This window comes from Crinia signifera, chromosome 5, assembly GCF_055691185.1.
Source record: "Crinia signifera chromosome 5, ASM5569118v1, whole genome shotgun sequence".
NCBI classification, from domain to species: Eukaryota; Metazoa; Chordata; class Amphibia; order Anura; family Myobatrachidae; genus Crinia; species Crinia signifera.
The window spans coordinates 325,806,652-325,826,747 of NC_139221.1; the positions used below are offsets into that span (position 1 = coordinate 325,806,652).

Sequence of the window (20,096 nt, forward strand, 5' to 3'; positions counted from 1 at the left end):
AACCCCCCACTAGTGCTGCATACACATATAACCCCCCACTAGTGCTGCTTACACATATAACCCCCCACTAGTGCTGCTTACACATATATCCCCCCACTAGTGCTGCTTACACATATAACCCCCCACTAGTGCTGCTTACACATATAACCCCCCCACTAGTGCTGCTTACACATATAACCCACCAGTAGTGCTGCTTACACATATAACCCACCACTAGTGCTGCTTACACATATAACCCCCCACTAGTGCTGCTTACACATATAACCCCCCACTAGTGCTGCTTACACATATAACCCCCCACTAGTGCTGCTTACACATATAACCCCCCACTAGTGCTGCTTACACATATAACCCCCCCACTAGTGCTGCTTACACATATAACCTCCCACTAGTGCTGCTTACACATATAACCCCCCACTAGTGCTGCTTACACATATAACCCCCACTAGTGCTGCTTACACATATAACCCCCCACTAGTGCTGCTTACACATATAACCCCTCACTAGTGCTGCTTACACATATAACCCCCCACTAGTGCTGCTTACACATATAACCCACCAGTAGTGCTGCTTACACATATAACCCACCCCTAGTGCTGCTTACACATATAACCCCCCACTAGTGCTGCTTACACATATAACCCCCCACTAGTGCTGCTTACACATATAACCCCCCACTAGTGCTGCTTACACATATAACCCCCCACTAGTGCTGCTTACACATATAACCCCCACTAGTGCTGCTTACACATATAACCCCCCACTAGTGCTGCTTACACATATAACCCCCCACTAGTGCTGCTTACACATATAACCCCCCACTAGTGCTGCTTACACATATAACCCCCCACTAGTGCTGCATACACATATAACCCCCCACTAGTGCTGCTTACACATATAACCCCCCACTAGTGCTGCATACACATATAACCCCCCACTAGTGCTGCTTACACATATAACCCCCCACTAGTGCTGCTTACACATATAACCCCCCACTAGTGCTGCTTACACATATAACCCCCCACTAGTGCTGCTTACACACATAACCCCCCACTAGTGCTGCTTACACATAATGCCACCACTAGTGCTGCTTACACACATAACGCCACCACTAGTGCTGCTTACACATATAACCCCCCACTAGTGCTGGTTACACATATAACCCCCCACTAGTGCTGCTTACACATATAACCCCCCACTAGTGCTGCATACACATATAACCCCCCACTAGTGCTGCTTACACATATAACCCCCCACTAGTGCTGCTTACACATATAACCCCCCACTAGTGCTGCTTACACATATAACCCCCCACTAGTGCTGCTTACACATATAACCCCCCACTAGTGCTGCTTACACATATAACCCCCCACTAGTGCTGGTTACACGCATAATGACCCTGAAGTGTCGCTTACCTATATTCTGGTTGAAAGGGGCATAATGCTGGTTGCCAGGGGTTCCATGCTCATTGTCAGAGGGGACTACATGGCCATTGCCATAGAAGGTTAGATGCTTGTGGCGAGGAATGATTACATGCTCGTTGCCCAGGGGGAGTTAACTGTCCGCCTGCCCGTCCATAGCAGAGGGGCAGAGTCTCTGACAGCATAAGAGACCCTGCGCCCCACCAAAGATGGCCACCGCAAAAGGAGACAGCCGTTAGAGGACCCCTGCACCTCTAGCGTCTGTCAGTGTGACAGACGCAGGACGACCTAGCGTGTGTGTCTTGTGTTTCCTGTGGTGGCGGCCGGGGCACAGGGTCTCTTTAATAATCTCAGACTCTGCGCCTCTGCTATGGATGGGCGGGCGGCATCCAGAGGGTGGTGCCGGGCGCCCTGCTAATCATCGGAGCCTGGAGCCGGCACCACCCTCGCTACGCCCCTGAGGCAGAGCGAAATGCGCCATTTGGAAACGCACCAGTAGGAGACGCACCAGTGCGAAACGCGCCAGCGAGAAACGCGCCAGAGATAAGTTCCCCTTTATAAGTCTTTTAAAGATTTATCTCCCTGACTATATAGAATGAAATGTGACATCTAAGATTATACCATTACGCTGAGTTCGGTCCCCTTGGCCGGTTACTGTGTGTCCATCCATGGACCACGTTTGGTAGGTACTGACTACTGCATACCGTTACCACCTACAGAGTACATGGGGGTAACTGGGAAGTGTATTGGGGAGGTCTGTGAGACATGAGGTGCACGTCAGTACAGTAACGGGTGAGGGGATGCTGTCAGTGAGGTAGGGGCCCTGCATGATAGTAGGTAACTGACCCTCTATTGACCGAGGTGTTGCATGGAATCTGATCATAGCTCATACCGCCATAGCAGTGAGGCCAGCTGTTGTTTCCATGCGGAGGCATTATCCTCTGGTGTGCACTGATATTATATCATCATTCATACAGTAACTGTCTATTGTGTTCCCTGTCTGCCATGTGAGGAGACACACCCTGGGATTACATGTGTCACCTGCCCAGGATCCGGGAGTCCCTCTCCATCCACAGTGTCCGACTGATGCCATGGTTCTCTGTCAGCTGTCAGGCATCGCCTTGCTGGCCTATGGTAATCCCATCTATCTATCTATCTATCTATCTATTTATCTATCTGTCTGTCTGTCTATCTAATATCTATCTATCTATCTATCTATCTATCTATCTATCTATCTATCTATCTATCTATCTATCTATCTATCTGTCTACTGTATCTGTCTATCTATCTATCTATCTATCCATCTCATGTCTATCACACCTATCTATCTATCTATCTATCTATCTATCTATCTATCTATCTGTCTGTCTGTCTGTCTGTCTGTCTGTCTATCTAATAAATATCTATCTATCTATCTATCTATCTATCTATCTATATATCTAATGTTTATCTATCTATCTATCTATCTATCTATCTATCTATCTATCTATCTATCTATCTATCTATCTATCTGTCTACTGTATCTATATATCTATCTATCTATCTATCTGTCTGTCTAATATCTATCTATCTATCTATCTATCTATCTATCTATCTACTGTATCTATCTATACAGTATATCTAATGTTTATCTATCTCATGTCTATCTATCTATCTATCTGTCTGTCTGTCGATCTACTGTATCTGTCTATCTATCTATCTAATGTTTATCTATCTCATATCTATCTACTCTATCATCTATATATCTATCTATCTAATGTCTCTCTATCTATCTATCTATCTATCTATCTATCTATCTCATATCTATCTACTGTATCTATCTATCTATCTATCTATCTATCTATCTATCTATCTATCTAGTCTTGCAGATTTGCAGTACTGGAGGCTATTATGTATTTGATCAGTGCTCAGGATATACCTAACTAGCTGAACGGGATCACCTGTTAGTTCCCTCTGGATTACACAAATTTTGCTAAAATCCAAGAACCACGTTTGATACCAGTGAATTTATAGTCGAAGAGGACCTGCACATATTGCTCTAGTGTGTATTTTATCCAATTATTCTGACGTTTCATTCAAGCCATTGAGTTTCACCCCTGATGAAGTCTTAATGACGAAACGCGTTCTAATTTTTCAGATGACTTTTGTATTGAACGATCTTATGTGAAACACTGGACCAAAGCACACTGCAAAGTTCCACTATTATTGTCCTTCTAAGGATTTTTTATTAAAATGTTAAAAATTGTTTGCCTAGCTGAGTGATATATTGTCACGTATAAGTCACTGGTGGTGGCACACTTATAGGCGCGCTTTGTATACTTTCTTTTTTGTACCTATTTTTTCCCCCACTTACAGGGGGGACATATAAAGCTGCAGTGAAATTCTTATTTATTATTCTAATGTGAAGGGATCCTTTTAATAAGTCTGAGATTGATAATGGAAGAGATGACATGAGCAGAATCTATTGAAGATCTAGGGATTAATTAATAATGGAGATGATAGAGTTAATGATTATACATGGGATATTTTTGTTTACCGGCTGTACTTTGTTTCTATGATCCTGGAGGAGTTAATGATGTTTCATTAGGTTAGGCTTATTAATCAATAAGGGATTCCATTGTCTTGTGAAGACTAGAATGCTCTCTGTATTGCTCTCAGTAGAATGTTCTCTATATAGTATGGCAACCTATAATAGTCTTCATTCTGTATCATGTATTCCATAGTACATGATTTCTAATGCGCCGATATTACAAACTTGCTCCCTCTATTGTATAGTGGAGAATGGTTCCTGTAGTGTATTGTGGTCTCTGGAATGCTACCTGTATTGTATGTCAGTCATGTGGGTTATTGTTTAGTATATACTGTACAGTATTGGCCTCTGGGATACTCTCTCTTTCTATAAATGTCGTTAGTATGCTCTGCATTCTTTGGATTGCCCTAGAATAGTGGCAACCGCCTTGTAGACTGTACAGTATTATATTAGCTACCTAATCCATATACAGTATCGAACGTAAGAACTGAGGTGGGTCAAATAGTTATAGAATAATAGAATAAATTATATTTTCTCTTTATGCCATTTTCTTCACTACCACCCTCTTCGCCTTATGTTAATTCCCTTTCCTTCATTTCTGTTATCTGCTTCTAGGATGAGACCAAATTGCTGCTGCTCCACCCAGCTCCTTATTGTGGTGATTGCTGCTAGCGGGTCTACCCTCTTCTACACTTGCAAGTTGTTCATGTGTGCTCACAAGGGCCATTCCACCATATAGCTGAACCAGTGCCAGATTATCCACTGGGCGACAGGGGCTGTCACCCCAGGGCCCCCACACCGGCACTGCTGGAATGGTGGAGGGTGGGTGGCAGGCAGCAGGGTCATGCAGCGTGGGGTTGGAAAGCGCAGGGCGGGCAGGGGGTCCCTGCGGCAGATGTGAAGCCAGTGGCGGAGTCCCTGCAGAGGATGGAAAGTCAGCGGCAGGGTCCCAGCAGAGGATGGGAAGTTAGCGGTGGGGTCCCGGCAACCGTGGACTGCGCATCTACCGCAGGGACCCCGCTGCCTCCCCAGCACTGCACGGACCCCTGCCTACCACCGTCCGGGGGAGGGCTGTCTCCGTCCGGGGGAAAGGGGGGGCCATGCCTCCGTCTGGGGGGGTGGGCACAGACCTTTTTTTGTCCAGGGGCCCACAGGCCTTAATCCGGGCCCTGAGCTGACCTCTCTGCACTCAAGGTCTTCTCAGGACACTACTTACCCCCTCCCCCTTTTTCAAGGCATGTTGGTGCTTAGAGGCGGCATGAATGATAAACTAGCAGTTCCCTCTGTCAGAGCTGCAGATGTTTCACTCTAATAGCCTCTTTACTGGCCAGGAACATCCTTGCTCTTATTTAACCCAACTGTGTTCTTGGTGTGTTTGTTGACCCCAACCCTTGTTCTCTGTTGCTGCTGTAGAGATGGTTCTTCCTCCTGTGTTGCCGATTTCCCCACTCATTGCGGGAAATGTTTCTATGATTCCCCTGACTGCCCATCTATTGCCTTTACTAGAACTTGCTGGACCTTATGCTTATGTGTCTTCTCCTCTAGTGTCACAGGTTTTGGTCTCCACTGGTTCAGTCATAGCGAGCTTCAGTGATTCTATTACTCCACTGCAAAATCTATCAGACTCTGGTAATGTGATCCACCAACATCACGGTTCAAAGTCATCTGCCACTGCTGAGCTGGCTATCCGAGAGTTGGGCCATCGGTGGGATTCAGGTGAGATGTAATTCCAGCTGGTTCTAGATGCTCTTAGTATTGCAGCAGTTAGTACCTGGGTCTGCAGATCTAAAATGATCTATTCATTGACTCTGTGGAGTCCTCTTCTGGTCAATCGGTGGGATCCAGGTGAGATGTCATTCTATGTGCTGCTGTTATTGCAGCAGTTAGAACCTGGGCCTACTGCTCTGACTGTCTTGGCAGGAGCTCCATGGTACCCAGCTGGCACTCATCTTGCTGTCCTGCCTTCTTCTTGCGGTGTTGCATCTTTGGACACCATTACATTGACCTCTGCTCTGACTGAGGACCCCATATTCATTGACTCTGTGGAGTCCTCCGCATTGGTGGCCCAGGACTAGCCCTTTACCGTTCCGGGTATATTTAGGAACAATGTTCCACCAAAACTGCCCCTGTTGTTGTTCCTGCAGTGGTATCTCCTCCTGTGTTGCTATTTGCCCCTCTTGTTCTCACTGTAGTGGATTGCTCCATCACTCCTATTCTCCATGGATTGCTGGAGCATGTCTGGGAGCAGATAACCTAGGGTCATATGTGGACATTGATGTTATTAAGGTTGATGCTAAGTGAGATACATTTGCAGAGAGAGAACCAGTTTGTCATCTACGAGAACTGGCTGACTGGCTTCTACATCTTTACTGTCTGCTATTAGGAGATGCACCCATATAAGGCCACTGACAGTAATGACCACTAGATGGCAATCATTCTGCTGTCCAGTCTCCCTCTTCTGATGCTGCACTCCACTGTCTTATCTACATGCCAGGGACCTGAGCATCTGCCTCTATGATGTTTTTACCTTTAATTTTCCAGTACTGGCCTCTATTCTTGGTGTATTTGTAGACCACGTCCAACTCTTGCCCCTGTTGCTACTTCTGTAATGGTCACTCTTCCTATGTTGCTATTTTCCCCACTCATTAAGGCACCCTGCTATAACCACTCTACCAGCCCATCTATTACCTCTCCACCAGCCCATCTATTACCTCTCCTTTCAACTTGCTGGACCTTGTGTTAATGTGTCTCCTCTAGTGTCACAAGTTCCGGTCTCCACTGATGTGATGACAGGTTTTGGTGATGCTAGAACTCCTCTGCCCAGTCCATGGGGATCTAGTGCTGGGAACCACCTGCATCGTGGATCCAAGTCATCCACCTCTGCTGAGTTGGATTTCAGAGAGGTGGTCCATCGGAGGGATTCAGGTGAGATGTCTTTCCACACTGACCTATCGCCCTCTCTTTTCCTTTGCTGTGTTTTGATATAAGTTTTACCTTGTGGTGTATAGTCCGCACTGCAAAAATGGGTAGGTGTGCTTCCTTATGATAAAGTGTGCATGAGAATGCACTGCTATGGTGCACAATGCCATAGCACACTGTTCTAAAACGTCATTATCCATGGGTTGCAAGAGTGTGTCCAGTAGAAAATAACCCTAAGTCATTATGTAGACATATTTCTTCTTGTGGCTGATGCATATTTTAAAAAATGTCAGGGGGTTGTCCCGATTCACACTAGTTTTCCAATACTGCCCTGTGTTATTGGTCTATTTGGTGATGATATCCAAACCTTGTTCTTCGATACTGCTCCTATGATGCTCCTTCCTCCTTTGTTAATATTTTCCCCACTCGTTGGGCCACCTTCCTATGATGCTTCTGACAAGAAATCTATTGTCTTTTACCTAGAACTTGCTGTACCTTGTGTTATTGTGTCTTCTCCCCTAGTGTCACAAGTTCCGGTCTCCACTGGTGTGATGACAACCTTTGACGATGGTAGTACTCCACTGCCCAGTCCATGGGGCTCTAGTTCTGGGACCCATCTGCATTGCGGTTCCAAGTCACCCGCCTCCACTGAGTTGGATTCTAATGAGGTGGTCCATCGGCAGTATTCAGGTAAGATGTCATTCCACATTGATCGATTTCTATCCTCTTCCATCTCTTTACTGTATCCTTCCTTCCTATAAAGGGTGCATGGGAATGCACTGCTATGGTGCATAATGCCATAGCACATTGCACCAAAACTTCATTACCCAAGGGATGCAGGAGCACGTCCAGGAAAATATAACCCTGGGTCGTTATGTGGCCATATTTGTTCTCGCTGATGCAGATTTGAAAAAATGGCAGAGGGTGGTCCAGATTCACACCTATGAGTAATGGTTGTCTAGCTTCTATATCTTTGCACCCTGTTAATTGGAGATGTGACTGCATAAAGTGACTTATAAAAATGGCCACCTTCCAATGATGTCTCCGACGGGGCATTTATTGCCTTTACCTTTTCTTTGCTAGACCTTGTATTAATGTGTCATCTACTCCAGTGTCACAGGTCCCGGTCTCCACTGGCACAGTAATGGCGAGCTCCAGTGATTCTGTTACTCCACTGCCCAGTCTATCAGGCTCTGGTTTTGTGAGTCTCCTGCATCGTGTTTCCAAGTCATCTGCCACTGCTGAGCTGGATTCCAGAGAGGTGGTCCATCGGTGGAATTCAGGTGAGATGTCTCTCCAGCAGGTTCTAGGTGCTGCTGGTATTGCAGCAGTAAATTCCAGGGCCTGCTGCTCTAACTGGCTTGGCAGGAGCTCCATGGTACCCAGCAGGCACTCCTCCTGCTGTCCTGTCTTTGTCTTTTAGTGTTGCATCTTTGGACACCACTCCATTGACCTCTTCTCTGACTGAGGACCCCAAAGTCATAGACTCTGTGGAGTCCTCCCCATTAGTTTCCCAATAGTGGCCTTTAGCAACTCCTGGCATATTTAGGAACCATGTCCCACAGGCACAGGCCTTGTTGTTGATCCTGCAGTGGAATCTCCTCCTGTGCATTGCTCCATCACTTCTATTCTCTGTGGATTGCCGGAGCATGTCTGGGAGCAGATAACCTACGGTCATATGTGGACATTGATGTTATCACATTTGATGCATAGTGAGATACATTTGCAGGGAGAGAACCAGTTTGTCACCTACAGTATGAGAACTTTTTGTCTGGCTTCTACATCTTTACTGTCTGCTATTAGCAGATGCACCAATATAAGGCCACTTACAGTGGTGGCCACTAGATGGCAATCCTCCTGATGTCCAGCCTCCCTCTTCTGATACTGCACTCCACTGTCTTGTCTACAGGCCAGAGACCCCTGAGCATCTGCCTCTCGGAATTTGTCACCTTTAGTTTCCCAGTACTGGCCTCGGTTCCTGGTGTATTTGGAGACCATGTCCAACTCTTGCCACATGTTGCTGCTCCAGCAGTGGTCCCCCTTCCTGTGTTGCCATTTTCCTTACTCATTGAGGCAACTTGGTATGACCTCTCCCCCAGCCCATCTATTACCTCTCCCCTGAACTTGCTGGACCTTGTGTTAATGTGTCTTCTCCCCTAGTGACACAAGTTCCGGGCACCACTAGTGTGACGATGATGAGCTCTGGTGGTGATGCTAGTACTCCACTGCCCAGTCCATGGGGCTCTATTGCTGGGAGCCATCTGCATAGTGGTTCCGAGATATCTGCTGAGTTGGATTCCCAGGAGGTGGTCCATCGGAGGAATTCGGGTGAGAGGCCTTTTTTACATATGTCACACAGGTGACACTAATCATATGTTAAGAGGGAAGTCCAGGTAGAGAGCATTAGTCCCTCCTGGAATGGGTCATGTTGGGAAATATGCATAATCTTATATATACCGCACACCCCACACACACCTTCCTCCATCAGATTATACAAAGCATGTATATTGAATATGTGATTCCTGCCTTCTGATTTATGGATTCAATCCATTGTATGGGCATTTACCATATTTCCTTTCTGCCACGGTTTTAGGAGCCACGTTTGCTTTCATTATGAGTAAGACCACTGTGGCTCCCACCAGCAGAAGAAGAGGCTACTCGAGAAAAACTACCCAAGGATTAGAGGACCACCCGGAACTCATCGTCAGTCTGAATGTCACTATAAGATACACTGTAGACCGGAGTCTTCCCACATCACCAATAGTGACTAATATCACCAGCACCAAATCACCAGTGACCACAACTGCACCAATAGTGACTAATATCACCAGCACCAAATCACCAGTGACCACAACTCTACCAATAGTGACTAATATCACCAGCACCATATCACCAGCTACCACAACTGCACCAATAGTGACTAATATCACCAGCACCCTATCACCAGTGACCACAACTGTACCAATAGTGACTAATATCACCAGCACCATATCACCAGCTACCACAACTGCACCAATAGTGACTAATATCACCAGCACCAAATCACCAGTGACCACAACTCTACCAATAGTGACTAATATCACCAGCACTCTATCACCAGTGACCAATGTACCAATAGTGACTAATATCCCCAGCACCCTATCACCAGTGACCAATGTACCAATAGTGACTAATATCACCAGCACCCTATCACCAGCTACTACAATTACATCCATTATGTCTCATTTCACTGGCTCCGTGCCTTCTCCTTCCAAAATGGCACCCACAATGTCAAACGTAACCAACTCCAGGCCGACACCCGCTGCTGCATTTGCACCAATAGTATATACTATGACCAGCGCCACGTCACCAGCTACTACACCTATAGTAACATCTAACATCACTGGTTCTCTATCACCAGCCAGCACCATGACACCAGTATTGCCTGCAATCATTGGTGCCACCTCACCAGCCGCCAGATCCAGGAGTAGCCCCGGCTTGTACCCTACAACCACTGGTGATCGGAGACCTAATGTTACCGCACCTTCCACACTCTCAGGTGAGAAGACGCATTACAGTGTTAGTAATTTGCACATAGATCTGTCATCTACCAGAATGCTGAGGTTTATCAGGCTACATGCATGTAACGTGTATGAATTGTTATGTCCGTGTGTTAGGGTGTAGATGGCTAAGGTCTACAGTGTCTGGGTGACACCAAAAGATCGCCACTGGCAAAAAGTCGACACCAGCAAAATGTCGATATAAAGATCGACATGCAGGAGCTTGCATACACACCGCACAAAATTTACTTTTTGAGGGAATCGGCAAAATCATTAATATGTCCAAGCTGCATTCAGATAGTGTTAGATATTGTAGGCAGGAATGTACACGAAGGAACCAGTAGGGGGCAATATTGGGTTAGAAAAAAACAGGGAGAAGCAGAACACATGTAGGCTTTGTAGACGGGATTCGGTTGGATCCCGAATGGCTTCCGTTGGGACAGTTGGGATCCCGACAGTCATTACACCTAAGTTGGAATCCCGGATGTTAAAACCCAGGCAGTTGGGATCCCGACCTGTAGGGGCTATTCTCCCTGATATATCTCTGCCAATCTAATAATTGCTTCAGTTTCCTGTCCCCTTATGCTACGATCTTTATTTACCATGCAATTGTCCTACTGTATATTGCCCTGTACTGTAATTCGTTATTTTCTTTTTGTTTCTATTTTTTTGCTCATTTATGTATTATTACACGCCGTGGAACCTTTGTGGCGCCATGTAAATAAACAATTATAATAATTAAGCCATATTTAACTGGTTGAAATACCAGGTTGATAGACCCGGCAATAACCCAGGTTATATGTGCAAGGTGAAATAGATAATAGAGACACGTTTTACAACACCTGTCTGACCTCCTGTTCGCGTCTTTTCTCCAGGGACTGTGCTACTGAAGGTAAAGCTGAAGACTTCCCCTTTGGCCAATGTTAATGCCGCAGTGCATGCAGTTATACAGCAGGTAATTTACTAGCTGGGAGCAGGGCCTATGCTAGGATGTTCGGCACCCCCCCCCCCCTACCCCCCACACCCAGCGGCGTAACTAGAATTTTTGCGCCCCCCCCCCCCCCCCCGCCGCCGATATCAGAAAATGGCTGCCCCCTAACAGCAGACAGTTTTTAAGGATGTTAGAGGAGGCACGCGCCTCCTCTAGCATCCCAAAAAACATTCTGCTGTTAGGGGGCAGCCATTTTCTGATAGTTATTTTTCATTAGAAGTGAACTGCAGTAAGGGGACGGAGCCAGGACAAGATCTGCGCTGTGGCCGGGACCCTGAATGAGGCAGCGGCGGTGGCATGCGGAGGGGTAAGGGGGGTGTGTAAATTTACTTGGGTGGGTGGGAGGGCTAGTAACTATAGCCCCGCAGATCGGCGCCCACAGTCCCTCAGCGCCTCCCCGCCACCGCGGGGGCTGCGGGGCTATAGTTACGCCACTGCCCCCACCCCTTCCCCTGCAAACTATACATTTGCACACTCCCAAACTTTACAAAGGGACAACATACACCAAAAGACATAGGAGTGGTTTTACAAGTACAATAGTACCATACCTCCCAACCGTCCCGATTACCGTGGCTGGCAGTGTCCCGCGGTGGGGGGCTGTTGAAAACCCCTCTGTTGGCTGCTGAGCAACAGTGATTAAATGCATCTATTCCCGCAGCCAGGGGGCTGGGGGCATGACTAGAGGTTTACAGAGCCTCTGGGTCATGCCCCCATAGTGTCAAAATGGGGGAGTGGCCACATGAGAGCACTGCGGGTATAGGCCATGCCCCTTACATTAGGCCACGCCCCGATATTTTCAGCGCGCTTCTCAGTGTCCCTCCTCCGTCTCCCTAGAAGTTGGAGGGTATGTAGTACCCCCGTTCCCAATTATGCCACACAGCACAATCTTATTCACATAACACAGCACCAGACATTTTGATGCCCTGCGCCAGAAGGGGAAATGGTGCGCCAGCACCCCATAGTCAAAATAGGATCAGTGTGCGGTTAATACATGTAGGGGTGTGGCTTCATGGGAAAGGGGCGTGGCCACAGTATCAATAACACCATAATGCCCATTACACATTATACCACACACAGTCATTATAACTAGAAGTGTCTGAAGTGAGCAATTTAGGCACGAGTGCATGAGACACCCGCCGCGTGTCCCCATCAGCCGGCCCGCCCACCGCCTCCCTCAGCCAGCGCTCGCCAGCTTGTATGTACTAAGCCTTGCAGATAGATAAGCTAATAACTGACCAGCTCCTAACTGCCATTTGTCAACACAAACTGTAACCTGCCAATTAGGAGCTGAATGGCTGGTACTGTATCTTTCTTCACTTTATCTCCCTCCAAGGCTTAGTTGATCTCCCCCTCCAGGCGAAATTACAAGGTTGTGGACTGTTTGGGTGACAGTGTCTAGGTTGACAGTCAATAGGTCGACAGGTAGAAGGTGAGACACATGAGACAGGTTGACATGCATTTGGTCGACATGATGAGGTTTTTTTTGTGTCGGCACACTATTATATTCTCCCTCTATGCCCACTGGTATGGTAAAAAATGAACAGGTCAATTAATAAAAAAAATCATGAAAAGGTCAACTATGATGTAACAATGTAATGTGGGCTAGGTGACATGAGGGAGATTGCTAGACTAATGAGGGAGAGAGGGAGATTGATGCTATGTCAGGGAGTCTCCTGCAGAACGCAGGAGGGGAGGTAACTATGATGTAACAGTGTAATATGGGCTAGGTGACATGAGGGAGATTGCTAGACTAATGAGGGAGAGAGGGAGATTGCTGCTATGTCAGGGAGTCTCCTGCAGAATGCAGGAGGGGAGGTAACTATGATGTAACAGTGTAATGTGGGCTGGGTGACATGAGGGAGATTGCTAGACTAATGAGGGAGAGAGGGAGATTGCTGCTATGTCAGGGAGTCTCCTGCAGAATGCAGGAGGGGAGGTAACTATGATGTAACAGTGTAATGTAGGCTAGGTGACATGAGGGAGATTGCTAGACTAATGAGGGAGAGAGGGAGATTGCTGCTATGTCAGGGAGTCTCCTGCAGAATGCAGGAGGGGAGGTAACTATGATGTAACAGTGTAATGTGGGATAGGTGACATGAGGGAGATTGCTAGACTAATGAGGGAGAGAGGGAGATTTCTGCTATGTCAGGGAGTCTCCTGCAGAATGCAGGAGGGTAGGTGACTATGATGTAACAGTGTAATGTGGGCTAGGTGACATGAGGGAGATTGCTAGACTAATGAGGGAGATAGGGAGATTGCTGCTATGTCAGGGAGTCTCCTGCAGAATGCAGGGGGGGGGGGGGGGGTAATTATGAGATAACAGTGTAATGTGGGCTAGGTGACATGAGGGAGATTGCTAGACTAATGAGGGAGATTGCTGCTATGTCAGGGATTCTCCTGCAGAATGCAGGAGGGGAGGTAACTATGATGTAACAGTGTAATGTGGGCTAGGTGACATGAGGGAGATTGCTAGACTAATGAGGGAGATTGCTGCTATGTCAGAGAGTCTCCTGCAGAATGCAGGAGGGGAGGTAACTATGATGTAACAGTGTAATGTGGGCTAGGTGACATGGGGGAGATTGCTAGACTAATGAGGGAGAGAGGGAGATTGCTGCTATGGCAGGGAGTCTCCTGCAGAATGCAGGAGGGGGGGTAACTATGATATAACAGTGTAATGTGGGCTAGGTGACATGAGGGAGATTGCTAGACTAATGAGGGAGATAGGGAGATTGCTGCTATGTCAGGGAGTCTCCTGCAGAATGCAAGGGGGGAGGTAACTATGATATAACAGTGTAATGTGGGCTAGGTGACATGAGGGAGATTGCTAGACTAATGAGGGAGAGAGGGAGATTGCTGCTATGTCAAGGAGTCTCCTGCAGGAGGGGAGGTAACTATGATATAACAGTGTAATGTGGGCTAGGTGACATGGGGGAGATTGCTAGACTAATGAGGGAGAGAGGGAGATTGATGCTATGTCAGGGAGTCTCCTGCAGAATGCAGGAGGGGAGGTAACTATGATATAACAGTGTAATGTGGGCTAGGTGACATGAGGGAGATTGCTAGACTAATAAGGGAGAGAGGGAGATTGCTGCTATGTCAGGGAGTCTCCTGCAGAATGCAGGAGGGGAGGTAACTATGATATAACAGTGTAATGTGGGCTAGGTGACATGAGGGAGATTGCTAGACTAATGAGGGAGAGAGGGAGATTGCTGCTATTTCAGGGAGTCTCCTGAAGAATGCAGGAGGGGAGGTAACTATGATGTAACAGTGTAATGTGGGCTAGGTGACATGAGGGAGATTGCTAGACTAATGAGGGAGAGAGGGAGATTGCTGCTATTTCAGGGAGTCTCCTGAAGAATGCAGGAGGGGAGGTAACTATGATGTAACAGTGTAATGTGGGCTAGGTGACATGAGGGAGATTGCTAGACTAATGAGGGAGAGAGGGAGACTGCTGCTATGTCAGGGAGTCTCCTGCAGAATGAAGGAGGGGAGGTAACTATGATGTAACAGTATAATGTGGGCTAGGTGACATGAGGGAGATTGCTAGACTAATGAGGGAGAAAGGGAGAGTGCTGCTATGTCAGGGAGTCTCCTGCAGAATGCAGGAAGGGAGGTAACTATGATATAACAGTGTAATGTGGGCTAGGTGACATGGGGGAGATTGCTAGACTAATGAGGGAGAGAGGGAGATTGCTGCTATGTCAGGGAGTCTCCTGCAGAATGCAGGAGGGGAGGTAACTATGATATAACAGTGTAATGTGGGCTAGGTGACATGAGGGAGATTGCTAGACTAATGAGGGAGAGAGGGAGATTGCTGCTATTTCAGGGAGTCTCCTGAAGAATGCAGGAGGGGAGGTAACTATGATATAACAGTGTAATGTGGGCTAGGTGACATGAGGGAGATTGCTAGACTAATGAGGGAGAGAGGGAGATTGCTGCTATTTCAGGGAGTCTCCTGAAGAATGCAGGAGGGGAGGTAACTATGATGTAACAGTGTAATGTGGACTAGGTGACATGAGGGAGATTGCTAGACTAATGAGGGAGAGAGGGAGATTGCTGCTATGTCAGGGAGTCTCCTGCAGAATGCAGGAGGGGAGGTATTTATGATGTAACAGTATAATGTGGGCTAGGTGACATGAAGGAGATTGCTAGACTAATGAGGGAGAGAGGGAGATTGCTGCTATATCAGGGACTGTCCTGCAGAATGCAGGAGGGGAGGTAACTATGATGTAACAGTATAATGTGGGCTAGGTGACATGAAGGAGATTGCTAGACTAATGAGGTAGAGGGGGAGATTGCTGCTATGTCAGGGAGTCTCCTGAAGAATGCAGGATGGGAGGTAACTATGATATAACAGTGTAATGTGGGCTAGGTGACATGAGGGAGATTGCTAGACTAATGAGGGATAGGGTGAGATTGCTGCTATATCAGGGAGTCTCCTGCAGAATGCAGGAGGGGAGGTAACTATGATGTAACAGTGTAATGTGGGCTAGGTGACATGAGGAAGATTGCTAGACTAATGAGGGAGAGAGGGAGATTGCTGCTATATCAGGGACTGTCCTGCAGAATGCAGGAGGGGAGGTAACTATGATGTAACAGTGTAATGTGGGCTAGGTGACATGAGGAAGATTGCTAGACTAATGAGGGAGAGAGGGAGATTGCAGCTATATCAGGGACTGTCCTGCAGAATGCAGGAGGGGAGGTAACTGTGGCCTAATGGAATTCTCTCTGTTTCTCTGTCTTCAATCAAAAGCTGATATTTAACCCGCTGGTATTGATCCATTTTTATAAATGACTAGTTAAAGCCAGTCAAAATTATGTCTTCTTCGATGTACTTTCACTTTGAGCTGTGACAATTTTTAGCCCACAAACTCTCCACTCCAACCCCAGTCTTATAATTCCCCTCCAGGTATACGTGGACACCCAGAGCATGATGGGAAAAGTCCAAAAACAGAAGTGGTTCTAGCGGACACTGCTGCCCTCACTGGGGGTCTGCAGGGCTATTCCAGCATGCTTTGCCACAGTTCTAACATTCCATAATAGCAAAACTGTGGCAATGCATGTTGGGACTTGTAGTTTCACATCAGCTGGAGAGCCACAGGCAGGGCCCCCATCAGGGGGGTGCTGTAGGGCCCAGGCAGCTCATTTTGCCCACAGCAACTCTCCGCTGTGTGCTTCAGCAGGTCCCGAAGCACAGTGTGGCTTCTTCAATGCAGGAAGCCGGCAGTGAATTAAAATGCTGCCCCAGCTTTTGAGCCAATCAGAGCTCCTGTACCGTTAGCCAATTAGAGCAGCTGCCAGTACTCGTGCTCTGATTGGCTCACCCCCCGGTGGTAAGTGAATAGAGGGGGGTGGAATGATGGGTGTCCGCACACTGACAGCTCATCCACGGTGCCCGGCGGCGCATGGGGAAACCTGTGGGGCCCGGACTGGAAATCAGTCCCAGGCCCCAAAATTCCTGGTGGCAGTCCTGGACAGGTTGGCCAGGGCTGCAGTAGAGTTTGCCTAATGTGAATTGTTTTTCCCTCTGTATCCACGACCAGCTAACTGATCCCTCTGTCTCACAGACGTGCCGCATGCTAGCTCTGAGTGTCCCCAGTAACGCTCTGACTGTGACATGGGCCCAGAATAAGACATCGCACAACTGCGCAACACTCCTGGGAGCGGCCATGACACCCAGCGACTGATGACTCCGAGGCTCGGACACAAGTTACAGGAAGGAGCAGATTTCATCCCAGAGCTTCCTGATCGGAATTCTCACTCAAACTATCAGATAATTATTATTCTGCCTCCAGCCGCTAATGATAGACATGAGTCATTCACCCTGTTCTGTGGGATGATCCGGTGCCCATAGAGTCGTGGTAATAAAGGAACATGAATACTGACCACCAGGTGGCTGTGCCAATGTAACTGACTGATGGAACCATTACTTTATGTATATTGTGCTACAGTGCCAGCTGGGCAGCCTAGAGCCAAAGTCGGGGGATGATTTTTAGCATCTGCACAGGGTCTTTGTGTGAATGGGCACGGCGAACTGCGTGTTCGCCATCATCCTGCTCGCACCTCGCAGTGCGGGCGTGGAGCGGCGGCGGGGGGCGGGGCCCATGGAAATGCCCAGAGTTCATGGGTGTTCCCATGAAAACACTGTGCGTTCCCATAGCACCCTAGGCAAAACTTCAACCTACTGCCGCCCCCCCCCCCCCCCCCATAATGCCACCAGTAACCATTTTCCAACCCAGTAAGGCATACTTGCCTAACATTGTGGAATGGCAGGAAGGCTCCCAAAAATCAGTACAAGGAAGAGGGGGCAGCAAAGTAGGTAAGTACGCCTCAAGTGAAAGTATGGAGGTGAGGTCTTCCACAGCCACCACATGCATTAAGTACAAGGATCCCCATAGACATATTAGATTTTTTGATAGGCAGACTCGTGGCGCCCCCCCAGAACCTGGCGCCCTAGGCAGCTGCCTAAAGCTGCCTAATGGTAGAGTCGGCCCTGCTCCAGAGGCTGCGGTGTATGTAATGTATAAGAAGGAAACAAAAGCAGAAATATATAATATACGTTCATTAGATCGCCCGGTACTTGTGTAGTTTCACGGCGCCGTGCGTCTGAGTCCCCTTGCGGGGCTCGCTTCGCTCGCCCACGCTGCGGCCTATTTAAAATCAACTCCATGCCAACATGGATAGTGGGGGTATGAACAGTGGCGTAACTAGATACATGTGGGCCCCATAGCAAAAGTTTTCAAGGGCCCCTATTTATCACCTAATGCTTAAAAATGTATACAGCACATGATACTTTGACAGGAAAAGTGGGCCCTTTTCAGCTCTGGGCCCCATAGCAGCTGCACCCCCTGCACCTATGGTAGTTACGCCCTTGGGTATGAACTATCCATGTTGGCATGGAGTTAAGTTACTTTTTTTAACATAGTTTGTGGCGAGCGTAGAACCCGGAAGTAGCACGGCGCCGTGCTGACGCCGTGAAACTACACAAGTACCGATCGCCCTATTAAGGTTGACATGTACTGGGTCTACCACTGTCGTCAGGAAGGTCGACACAAGCATTAGGTCGACAATCAAAAAGTTGACATGAGTTTTTTTTTTTTTTTGTGAGCTGACATGTGCCACCAGGCGGTATTTCATGCCCTACCATTAACAATGACAATCAGCGAGATTGGCATAACACTCACCCACACTATGTTTAAGAAAGCTTGGGGCTCTGCTCAAACTGGCTGCATCAGGTGTATGGACAGATAGATGTGGATTCAGGTAACCTTTCAGTCAATCTTTGGTAGCATTTCTTTAACTCTTCCAGTTTCCAGTTTGGGTATTATTAACAAAGCAATATCCATATGCCAGTTTATATGCACCAACCTTCTGTCTCGAACACACATATAACAGGAAGCACCAGGTGCTGCTAATCAGCCAGTGATTCCCCATACATCCTAGAAAAGCCCAGGTTGGATCTCGCTAGCCCTGCTGCTGCTCTATATCCTGGACTAGATCCTCCACATTACCCTCATGCGGAAGTATGCACAATATGTATGTATGATGCCAGTTCCTGTTCATCCAAGAATACGTGTCTTTGTTTAGTATATCCTAACAAATTCTCTTTTCACTTCATATACTGCTGTGTTGTAATGTGACAAGGATCACATACACGGGGATACAGATGAAGACTATGGCCCCCATTTATCATTGATCGCATTCACAATGCGATCTGGGCGGAATATTACCGCCCAGGATCGCATTGTAAAATGCGATCATTTCGCCCAAATTTATCATCTGTAGGGTGCAGGGACAGGGCTCTGAAAGGAGCCCGTCCCTGCGAAGCCCTGACCCGGAAGCCAGGGGGTCTGCACTGACCCCCCCCCCCCCCCCCCACGACCCCGCTGACCGCACTGCCGCTCGGGCAGTGCGATATGTAGCCATAGGCTACAACGGGCTATCGCCACATTAGAATGGCGATAGCCCAGGGGTGCGATGATGGGCTGCCCGATGTTGATACATCGGGCAGCTTCGCATCCCCCCATAGAAACCTATGGTGGATGTGGCCGGCGGTGCTGCTGGGGGGGATCGCAGCAGGGATCGGAGATTCCTGCTGCGGTCCCCTGTAATACATTTAGGTGAAACTTAATATTTGCGGTTAACCCCCGAATACGGGTGTTTTTGGGGATTTAGCCGCAAATATTAGTTGATAAATGCAGCCCTTTGATCTTTATAAGTGTAGTTACAGGCAACAGCATACAGGTAATCACAGCATAAACACACTCTTGCAAATATTCCAGTGGTTCCTACCATAGCCCACACCCTGGCCTATCACTTGGGCAGCTAATTCACCGTCAAGAGCATTTACTCTCTGCCTGGAAACTTTGGGGGAAATTTACTAACATAAATTCGTGAAAAAAAATCTTATTTTCGTACGAAAATACGATTTTTGGGGACGTATTCGTATTTTTGGCATTTAATATGCCAAAAATACGAATTTTCGTATTCGTATTGATGGGAAATTTGTATTTGTATTTACATATACGAATGGTTACACCATCGATAGTATACGACAGAAATCACTATTCAAAAGAATGGTTGTTCCTGATTCACTAAGCAGCCGTATTTAAAATACGGCCGCTAATTGGAGTGAAACGGCCACGAATGACCGGGCAAATACGCCAGGAAAATACACTTCTTAGATAAGGTCCCAC

The 20,096-nt window shown here is 47.4% G+C and overlaps 1 protein-coding gene across 1 annotated transcript; it reads left to right on the plus strand.

Annotated features, from left to right (window-relative positions):
* Nucleotides 1-2,435: 2,435 nt before the first annotated feature.
* LOC146079789 (uncharacterized) lies at nucleotides 2,436-17,275 on the plus strand. The gene is made up of 9 exons (XM_083186432.1): nucleotides 2,436-2,555; nucleotides 5,497-5,667; nucleotides 6,709-6,876; nucleotides 7,393-7,560; nucleotides 7,983-8,153; nucleotides 9,031-9,198; nucleotides 9,464-10,408; nucleotides 11,285-11,364; nucleotides 16,968-17,275. Exons 1-9 carry the CDS (start codon nucleotides 2,513-2,515, stop codon nucleotides 17,085-17,087), a joined length of 2,034 nt encoding a protein of 677 aa, XP_083042558.1. The 5' UTR covers nucleotides 2,436-2,512; the 3' UTR covers nucleotides 17,088-17,275.
* Nucleotides 17,276-20,096: the final 2,821 nt, after the last annotated feature.